The following is a 9985-nucleotide window of genomic DNA, read 5'->3' as shown; positions in this document are numbered from 1 at the left end:
GACCTGCAAGCTAAGAGTAGTTTTTATATACTTAGATGCTTGAAAAAGTTCAAAGTGAATAATAGTTTGTGACACATGAAAATGATATGAAATTCAAAATTTAGTGTCCATATATGAAGTTTATTTTTTTTTAACACAGCCACACAAATTTATTGATTATTGCCAGTGGCGGCTTTTTGGCACTACAACAGTAGAGTTACATAATTGTGACAGAGACCACATGGCCCACAAAGCCTAAAATACTTATATCCTTTAGAGAAGGAGCATGCTGACACTTGGGGAATCAACCTCCATGACTACCCTGTAGCACCCAGCTTGGCATCAGTAAGCAAAAGGGGAGATAGTCGTTTTCAGACTCATTTTCTTTTTTAACATTTCTTTTATTGCAAAATGTAACATATATACATAAAAGCAATACATTTCAAAGTATATTGTAACAAGTAGTTATAGAACAGATTTCAGAGTTTGGTATGGGTTACAGTTTCACAATTTTAAGTTTTTCCTTCTAGCTGCTCAAAGACACTGGAGACTAAACGATATATCAACATAATGAATGATTCAGCAGTCATATTCATTTGTTAAATCCTATCTTCCCTGATATAGTTTCTCCTTTTCCTTTGCTCCTGCTCCCAATTTTTAAGGGTATTTGGGCTGTGTCCATTCTAGCTTTTTCATGTTGGGAAGGGATGTCGATAATATGGGAAATGGAGATGGCACTAGTTGATGTTCTTAGAGAGGCTGGCCCCTCTGGGTTTCAGGACTCACCTGGCCTAGGAACCATCTGGAGGTTGTAGGTTTCAGGAAAGTAATCTCAGTGCATGAAACTTTTGTAGAATCTCAGATAGAGCCCTAGATGTTCTTTAGGCTTAACAGGAATGGTTTTGGTTGGGTCTTGTCAAACCGTGATAATTAGCAATACGTAGAAGAAGCTGGCATAAGTGTAGACACCAGAGCAGCTTTTCAATTCTATTTGAACTCTCTTAGCCACTGATACCTTGTTTTGTTACATTTCTTTCCCCCGTTTTGGTCAGGAAGGCATTATTGATCCCAGGCTCATCCCTGGGAGTTTTGTCCCATGTGGGGGGTGGGGAGGATAATGATTTTCCTTGCAGAGTTGGGCTTAGAAAGAGAGTCTACATCTGAGCAACTAAAGAGGTTTTCTGGAAATAATCTTAGGCTATAACTATATGTAGGCTTAGCTTCTCTGCTATAGAAATAAGCATCACAAGAGCAAGCCTCAAGATTAAGGCCTTGGGAGGCCCTAATATGTGAACCAGTATCAAGGGTTTCCTCCATCCTTCAAGGGACTTTGTCCAGGCCCATTTTGAAAAGCACTCCATACACATGACCCCTGAACTTACCTGTGATTGTCTACATCTAAGCCATTAACTCTAATTTATGAATATTATATTGACTCTTATTACCGAACCCACTTTCTTTACTTAGCTGGAAAATTATACTCATGATTTCCCCTCAGCTTCAGCAGCCACTACTTCTCAGGCTCCTTTGCCAATCCTTTCTCATCTTCCCAACTTCTCAACATTGGATTGTCCCCAGTGCTTAGTCCTGGAAACTCTTCACTTTTTCTCTTCACATCCTAGATAATGTTGTCTTGCCATACACTGATGACTTCTGTATTATTCAGGGTTCTAAAGAGAAACAGAACTGACAGGATCTATATTAAGAGATTCATTATTTGAATTGGCTCACATGACTGTGGGCATTGGCCAAAGTCCAATTTCTATAGGGAAGTCCACAAGTTGGGAACTTGATACTGACATTAAATTCCCCACGAGAATCTGCAAGTTGGGAACTTTGGTGAAGATGGTGATGAAATCCCCAGAAGAACCCAGGGGCTGAGGTAGAGAGAGAAATTCTTCTTCTTGACTGCTGAGATAATCAGTCCTCCTTAAAATTGCTGAAGGCAATCTCCTTTGTTGATTGTAGATGTAATCAGCCATAGATGCAATCAACTGACTAATGATTTAAATCCATGAAATACCATCAAAGTGACAAGCAGGCCAGTGCTTGTTTGGCCAAATGACTGGACACCATAACTTAGCCAAGCTGATACATGAAATTAACCATCACAACCCCCAAGTGTACAGCCCTGTCAATTCATCAAGATTATATAATTATAAACATATATGCACCAAACAACAGAACCCCAAAACACATGAAGCAAACATTGACAGATTGAAGGTAGAAACAGTTGTACCAATAGTTGGATACTTCAATATGCCCCTTTCAATCTTGGATAGAACATCTAGATGGAAAATAAATAAGGAAATAGAGGACTTGAAGCACATTATAAATATACCACACCTAACAGACATATATAGAACATCTGACAAACCAGATTACATTTTTTTCTCAAGTGCACATGGAACAGTCTCCAGAATAAATCATATGTTAAGCAACAGAACAAGTCGTGATATATTTTAAAAGATTAAAATCATACAAAATATGGAATGAAGCTAGACATCAATAATGGAAGGAAAATCAGAAATTTCACAAATACATGGAAATTAAGCAACACAGTTTATTTCTATTTTTATTTTTTTTTACATGGGCAGGAACCAGGAACCAAATCCAGGTCTCCGGCATGGTAGGAGAGAACTCTGCCACTGAGCCACTGTTGCCCGCCCAACAACACAGTTTTAAACCACCAATGAGCCAATGAAGAAATCACAAAAGAAATTAGAAAATATGTTGAGATGAATGAAAACAAAAGTACAACATACCAAATGTGAGGCTCTCACACCAATGTCTCTTTTGAATTCCGCATTCTTGTATCCAGGTAACTACTTAATATGTTTAGTAGGATGCATAACTTATAGCCCAACTAAAGCCTTTTTTATTTCTTCCCTTGAAATGTGCTCCTTTTCCTTTTTTTTGTTTGTTTGTTTTTTAACCATCTTGGCAAATGGCATTTACCAGTTGTTTAGGATAAAATTTTGGAGTCATTCTTTACTTCCGTCTTTCTCTTACACCCTACATCTGGTACATCAGCAAATTTTATGGACTCTTCTTTCAAAATCGAACCTAAATTTGACTACTTCTCACCACCACCGCTGCTGGCAACCTGGTCCAAGCCAGCGACATCTTTCATCTAGATAATTGCAATAGTTTCCCCCCTTGCCCCAAAAGTTATTCACAGCAGTTAGGGCAATTTTTGTGATGTTGATAAAACAGAAATTGGATCATCTCATGCTCCAGCTTGAAACTCTACAATTGTGTTCTATCACAGATAAAATAAAATTCATAATCTAAAGCCCTGCGAGATAGGGCTCTGCTCGAAATTCATGACCTGTCTCCTTACAGCCTTGACCATATGAAAAATGAAAATAGTCTCCCATTTTATTTTACATTTTAAACTTGTGAGATTGAGGATCTTTTTATGCCTACTGACTGTTTCTATTTCACATCTTATCCCAACTTTTTCTATTGGTTTAGTGTCCTTTTGATTTTTAAGAGATCTTTGTACTCCTCCCTTGCCTGTTATATGGACTTCAAATATTTTACTGACTTTGTCTTTTCGTTTGTATGTATACAAAGTCTTTAATTTAAAAAATTTTACATAGTCAAATTTATCCATCTTTTCTTTATGGTTTCTGTGCATGTTTAGAAAGACTTTCTCCAGTTCAAAATTATAACAAAATCTAACCAAAATTTTTTCTAGCATTGTATAATTTCATTTTGCATTTAAATCTTTGTTCTATCTGGAATTTATTTTGGGTATAAGAAGTTAGGGGTATAGCTTTTTCTTTTCCCTGAAAGACAGATGTCCCAAATGACATTTATTGAATAATCTACATTTCTCCCCACTAATTTCAAATGTCATATTTATCACATGGCAAATTCCCATATGTACTTGTGTCTATTTCTGACTTTCTTGTCTATTTCTTATCTGTCTCTTCCTGTACCACCACCACATAGCTCGTTGTAGCTTTGTAAAATAAATAAAATTTAAAAATCTGTTAGGGTAATTTCACCCTCGTTAAGTTTACTTCCCAGAGCTTTCCTGGCTATTCTTGTACGTTCATTTCCCCAGCCGATTCTCAGTATTGCTTTGTCAAGGATGGCTGGCAATTTTTAGGTAGCTTAAAAACAAAACACAAACATTCTGCCTGAATCCAGTTTAACAGATTCTACTATGAAATTCTCTCCAAAGCATCGTCTACTTTAAAACCTGAAAAGATGTGGCCACATATATTATGGCGTCAATTTAAGTCCCACTTATGTGCATGAAGCAGAAATGGGTTCTAAAGAGTGCTCCACCATCCTGTACTCTTCTGTGGGCTTCAGTACCGTGTGCAGATGAGAGCTGTTTATTCTTCTCTGACCTAATTTGCTTTCGTGGAGAGCTCCTTGCAGAGCAAGGCTGGAGAAGGTCTTTCCAAGATCAGAATCCCAAGCTGGCCTGAGGTGATTATTGCAGCTTCCCAGGGACTCCTATCCCCTCCTGAGTTCAGAATCTAACCCAAACTGCACTCACAGCCATGGACTGCAGTGATTATCAGGCTTCATTAGGGAGGAGGCCAGTTTCCCCGCATGCTTTAGTCCTTGGGGGTGTCAGAAAGAGGAGAAAGCACTTCTTAGATCAATATCTTCAAGGCTCATCTGATGCAAGCCTTTGCCTGAGGCTGGAGGATTCACTGTGTCTCCAGCTTCTCTCTCTCCAGGGGGACATGAACTTAATCCTTGTAAAGAACTGCCTGCATTTTTTTCCCCTTGGAAGTCTGTGCATGTGTGTGATTATGGTGGGGGAAGATGAAGGTAGATTGAAACCTGGACACTGTGGAGCTTATTCCTTTACAACTGAGTTTTTTAGTCTTTTCTTCATCAACACTGCCTTCCCCACCCCCAGGAGCCTTTTTAGACTTTTGTTTTTCTTAATTGCCCCTCTCCGTGAAATTTTAAACCTCCGTATATATTCTATATCTGGTTATGTATGGTATGTGCATCTGTGCTTTATACAGGAAAAAGCATGTGATTTTTTTGCCCCCCACTCCACCCGGGGGACTATATAGCCCCCCTGGAGAACACCTGCTTTACAATAGTTCACAACTTGCCTCCTGGGCAGCTTCCACCAAGCGAAAGTGGGAAGGTGCAGCGATTCCATCCGCTCAGGAGTTGGACTCTGTTGGCTGGCTCCTGGCCGTGGGTAAATTACTTCACTACTCCGAGATTGTTTCCTTGGTGGCAAAAAATGGACATCGTAGTAATTCCTCCCTCTCTGGCCTGGTGGGAGGAATGTGAGTGATAACGCACACGGAGTCCTTCGCCTGGTGGGGTGAGTGCAGGATGAACTAAGGCACTCGTGGCTGTCATCATTTAGGCCAGGCCACAGCGCTCCCTGTGCCCTCTCCCAGGCTGTGGATCGCAAAGGTGCTTCAGGACCCGACGGAGGTCGGAGTCATTTCCAGCCGGGAGCTTCCAGTGGAGGGCCACGAGGTGCATACGGGAGCGAATTGGGGTTGCGGGGACCCTGGGCGATTGTCCCCATTTAAACCGGCAGCTGCCCCCCGGCTGCAACCATGTTCCTGCAAGCAGGAATGGGGGTCTAGTAAAATCTCTGGATTTTCAAGTATTGGCTCAATTAAACAATAACGCTGTGTGGGCCAAACTAAAGAGACCAGGAAACCAAGATTAAGTGGCTTGTCCAGAGTTAGGAGCATAGCTGGTCTCCAAATCCAGGGCTCTTTACACTTAGCCCAGCTCTTAACCTGCACCTCACCTCTTTTTGGGAGTCCTTCAGCGCTCCACCTCTCTCCAAATCAGCTCAGGCTGGGGCCATCCGGGTTTGGGGTAAATGCACCCGGCTCCCCTCCCCACCCTCCATCTCCTTCCCCCAGCAGGGCTCGGTGTTTGTCTCGAGAGGGTGAGGAAGGTCGGGACCTCCCAGACTTCCTCAACGGGAAAGCTAGAGAGCTCACCGACGCGGGGGAGAGCCCTGGGCTGGAAGGGATGGGGGCCGGGGGGCGGGGGCGGGGAGGAGGAGAACGCCCGGGTGTCTGGGCGGGAGCGTGAGAATGCAGGCCCCCGGGAGGGCGTGGGGAAGGCGGGGCGCCAGCCTCGCCCAGCCTCCCCCGGCGCCGACCTCAGAATCTCCGGGCTGAAATAACCCGTTGTCTGCACCCGCCCCTCTGACCTCGCCGCCTGGGCATTGTTTTCTATTCGCCCCTTGTCGTGGGTGGGAGGCAAGGAACGCCGGGGTTCACGAGCCTGGCTGCCCGCCAAACCCTTGGCCTTCGGCCCCGAGGCCACTGGGGCGGCAGTGCCTCTTCTGCGGGAGGAGAGAACTCCTGGGGCCCGCCCGCTGCCCTGACCCTCCCGGCCCCAGCTCCGCCATGGGCTCCGGTAGCTCCCACGCCGCGAGCATTCCCGACGTGGACAACATTCGGCGCGAGACCGGCTGTGAGTGGCGCGCCCCGGCGCAGGCGTCCCGGCTGCGAGGGCTGGAGCAGGGGCACCCGGTCCAAGCCAGGCGGCGGGGAGCGGGGGGCCTGAGGGGGCTGAAGGCAGGACCCCGGTGTAGGGGCCCTCATTTAGGGTTGTGTCGAGCGATGGGCGGATCTAGAAGTCTGGGGGTCCGCACCCCGGGGAGCTGGAGCCCCGAGGTCCAAGGGAGCTAGTGGCGCCTGAACCCAGGCGTCTCGCCGTCGGGGTGGAGGAGGGTCGGGATTCACGGTTGAGGGATCAGATTAATCGAGGCAGCCAGGGATCTCGAGCCCGGATCCAGACTAGAGGCAGAGTCAGGACGGCAAGTGGAGGAGGCTGACTTCGGTCCCTTGAGTCCCCGGGAGGGGAGTGGCGGGAGGCAGCGAGCCGCCGCAGGTCTCGAACCTGCTCTGCCCTGGGTTTCTGCGCGCAGCCTCCAACCCCGCCAGCCCCCGCCCCCGGCTTTCCGGGTTGAACGCCCCCTCCAGCAAACCCCTCTACGCGCCGCCCACCTCGCGGGGCTGCCGGGAGAGAAATTCTTGAGCGCGCCCCGCGGCTCTCTTGTCCGGCCGCGTCCGGAGCGTCCTTGGCGCTGTCACCCGTTTGCTTTCCCTCTCGCAGTCTCGCAAGCCAGTCTGCTCCGTCTCTACCACCGATTCCGGGCCCTGGATAAGGACAAGAAGGGTTACCTGAGGTGAGGGGGAACTGATCCGATGACCTCTGATCGCTGACTCCCTGACTCCATCCCCCTCTTTGACCCTCCATCTACTGCTTCGAACTTAAACTTTGCAGTCGCATGGATCTTCAGCGAATTGGGGCGTTGGCCGTGAACCCCCTGGGAGACCGCATCATAGACAGCTTCTTCCCTGATGGGTGAGCCTCGCCGGCGGTGGGAGCTGAAGGTGGAAAACCCTTTGTGTATGCGTGTGTGTCGGGAAGGAGGTAGGAAGCGGAGGAAGAGAGAAGGACCAAGGTGACCACTCCACTCCATCCCACCCCCAGGAATCAGCGTGTGGATTTCCCAGGTTTTGTCAGAGTCTTGGCTCATTTTCGACCTGTGGATGATGAGGATGCAGGAAACCGGGACCCCAGAGCACCTGAACCCCTCAACAGCAGAATGAATAAACTTCGCTGTGAGTTTGTGGTGAACCACCCACAAGAGACCCCAGATTTTTCCACATCAGCAAGAGGCCCCAGGAACCTTCCATTTCCATTGTGAGCCTAGAGTTTGCCCTCCCCCACTCCTTCAGGGAGACCTTCTCCTGGGAGAGAACCAGGGAAGATCCATCTTCTTTCCCCCCCTCCACTCTCTTCCCAGTTGCCTTTCAGCTCTATGACCAGGATCGCGATGGAAAGATCTCTAGGCATGAGATGCTACAGGTTGGAAGAATACAAGGGCAGGAAATGTGATGTGTGGAGGCTGAGATGGTCGAATGGATGGTTGTGGAGGGCAGATGGTGGGAGAGGGGTGGATGGGAGGTGCAGATGCCTGGGGTACTGGGTGAGGAGTGGGGATGGGTGATGTTAGTGTGGGTTTATTGGGAGATAGAGTGGGGAATAGTTGGGTGTGAGGTTGGGAGCAGATTAGTGGTTCTCAACTGGGGTAATTTTGCCCCCTAAACGGTATTTGGCAGTATCTGGAGACATTTTGGTTGTCACAATTGGAGTGGATATTGTGTTACTGGCATTTTGTGGGTAGAGGTCAGGAATGCTGCTAAACATCCTGCAATATACAGGGACAGCCTCTCACAACAAGGAGTTATCTGGCCCCAAATCTGAATGTGCCTAGGCTGAGAAACTCTGAAATAGATGTTGTGATGAAGTGGGAGATGGAATTGGAAATAGTTACAGATGAGATGGTGAATGGGGTGGAGGATGGATGAGGGATGGATATGAACTTGGTAATCACTTTCGAGGGTTTATGGGAGCAAGGTTTTGGCGATGATGGGAGTAGCCTTTCTGCCTCCTTTTTATTGCTGCCTCTTCTCCAAACTCCTAGGTTCTCCGACTGATGGTAGGAGTGCAGGTGACAGAAGAGCAGTTGGAGAGCATTGCTGACCGCACGGTGCAGGAGGCTGATGAAGATGGGGATGGGGCTGTGTCCTTCCTGGAGTTCACCAAGGTCAGAATGCCCTTAGGATCTGGGGAGATGAGATAAGGAGCCTTAAGTCAAATGGACGTAGGAGATGAAGTTCAAAGGACGTTGGCAGAAAGATTGGAGTTCCCAGGGAATAGTGGGGTTTCTGGATGGGTAGAACTCTGGGGGAGGAGGTTGGAAACAGAGGATTGAGATTCAAGCCTCTTGATGACCACTCCTCTCCTTCCAGTCCTTAGAGAAGATGAATATCGAGCAAAAGATGAGCATCCGGATCTTGAAGTGACTCTCTTTGTGCCTTTGCCGAGCTCCTGATGACCGGCATGTGCTTTTCAGCCCCATGGAGACAGGACCCCAATAAATTCTATTATTACTTCTAGATTGAACTCTATTCGGGGCAAAGGAGAGAAAGCTAGAAGGGTGTGTACTAAAGTCTGATTGATTTGATCTCAGGTCTCTGATTAGTCAGGAATTTTTTGGTTTCAGGGGATGGAAAACCCACATCAAAGTGGCTTAAATAAAAAAGGGATTTTATGGGCTCATGTGATTAAAAAGTCTGGAAGTATTTGACCTCAGGTACAGCTGGATCCAAGAGTTCAAATGTTGTCATCAGGACTCAGTTTCTCCATCTCTCAACCCAGCTTTCTCCTGTGTTAGCTTCATTCTCGGTGGTGGTGGTGGGTGCTCTTTCCTCCTGATAGAAGATGATCAGCAGCCCCAGGCTTCCATCCTACTAGCCCAGAAACCAGTGGGAAGAGATTTTCTTTTCCAGTAATGCCAAATAAAGACTTAAGTTTGAGTGTCATTGGCCTCACTGGGATCCTGTCTCTCCTCTCAGGGAAATGGAATGCTCTAATTGGTCAGGCCTGTCCATGTGACTGTTCCTAGCACAGGAAATAGGTCTGGTTGCATAAAGGAAAATGAAGTGCAATCATCATAAGAAGAAAGAATGATGCTGGTCATGCAGAATGAAAGAGGTCCATTACTGTTTAGTTGAATAAATGGAGGGACCCTTGAAACCTGGCCTCTTTAATGGGTTTTAACTGATCTCATGGGTGCTTGCTGGCGTGCTGAGGGTGGGTGGAAGAGGTGATGTAAAAATAATAAACAAGGCACACGTCCTGGAGTGTGCAATTATTCAGAGATTTGGGAAGTGACCCCATTGTTTTTATGGTAAGATATTCAAACATTGCTATATTGCAGAATAGAATGTACAAGGCACATAGAACTATGTGAAACTTTGCCTGTGCTTTGCTGTCCTGCCCATCTCCTAGTGGTATGCTGGGGTTGTGTTGTATTGACCTGAGAGCCAGTTGAGCTCATATCTTCCCAAATCTGCTTTCAGTGATGTCACATCGGTAGCTTGAAATTGGCTGTTGTGGGAATATTTACATCATGGACATTGACAAGTACAACAAACCAGGGTTTTTCCTCCTCAGAGAACCG

General features: G+C 46.6%; 1 protein-coding gene across 1 annotated transcript; it reads left to right on the top strand.

Moving 5' to 3' along the window:
• Positions 1–6102: 6102 nt before the first annotated feature.
• Positions 6103–9670, top strand: CHP2 (calcineurin like EF-hand protein 2). The gene is made up of 7 exons (XM_077140258.1): positions 6103–6420; positions 7066–7138; positions 7237–7317; positions 7447–7577; positions 7763–7824; positions 8444–8566; positions 8772–9670. Exons 1-7 carry the CDS (start codon positions 6354–6356, stop codon positions 8823–8825), a joined length of 591 nt encoding a protein of 196 aa, XP_076996373.1. The 5' UTR covers positions 6103–6353; the 3' UTR covers positions 8826–9670.
• Positions 9671–9985: the final 315 nt, after the last annotated feature.

This window comes from Tamandua tetradactyla, chromosome 23 (assembly GCF_023851605.1).
Source record: "Tamandua tetradactyla isolate mTamTet1 chromosome 23, mTamTet1.pri, whole genome shotgun sequence".
Lineage (NCBI taxonomy): Eukaryota > Metazoa > Chordata > Mammalia > Pilosa > Myrmecophagidae > Tamandua > Tamandua tetradactyla.
This window is presented reverse-complemented; position numbering and strand designations above follow the sequence as displayed.

Excerpts from the sequence above, each read along its gene's own strand:
- CHP2 (XM_077140258.1), top strand. The coding sequence starts at position 6,354 with ATGGGCTCCGGTAGCTCCCACGCCGCGAGCATTCCCGACGTGGACAAC. Across the intron at positions 6,421-7,065 it reads CATTCGGCGCGAGACCGGCT|TCTCGCAAGCCAGTCTGCTC; the intron begins GTGAGTGGCGCG and ends TCCCTCTCGCAG. Across the intron at positions 7,318-7,446 it reads GACAGCTTCTTCCCTGATGG|GAATCAGCGTGTGGATTTCC; the intron begins GTGAGCCTCGCC and ends TCCCACCCCCAG.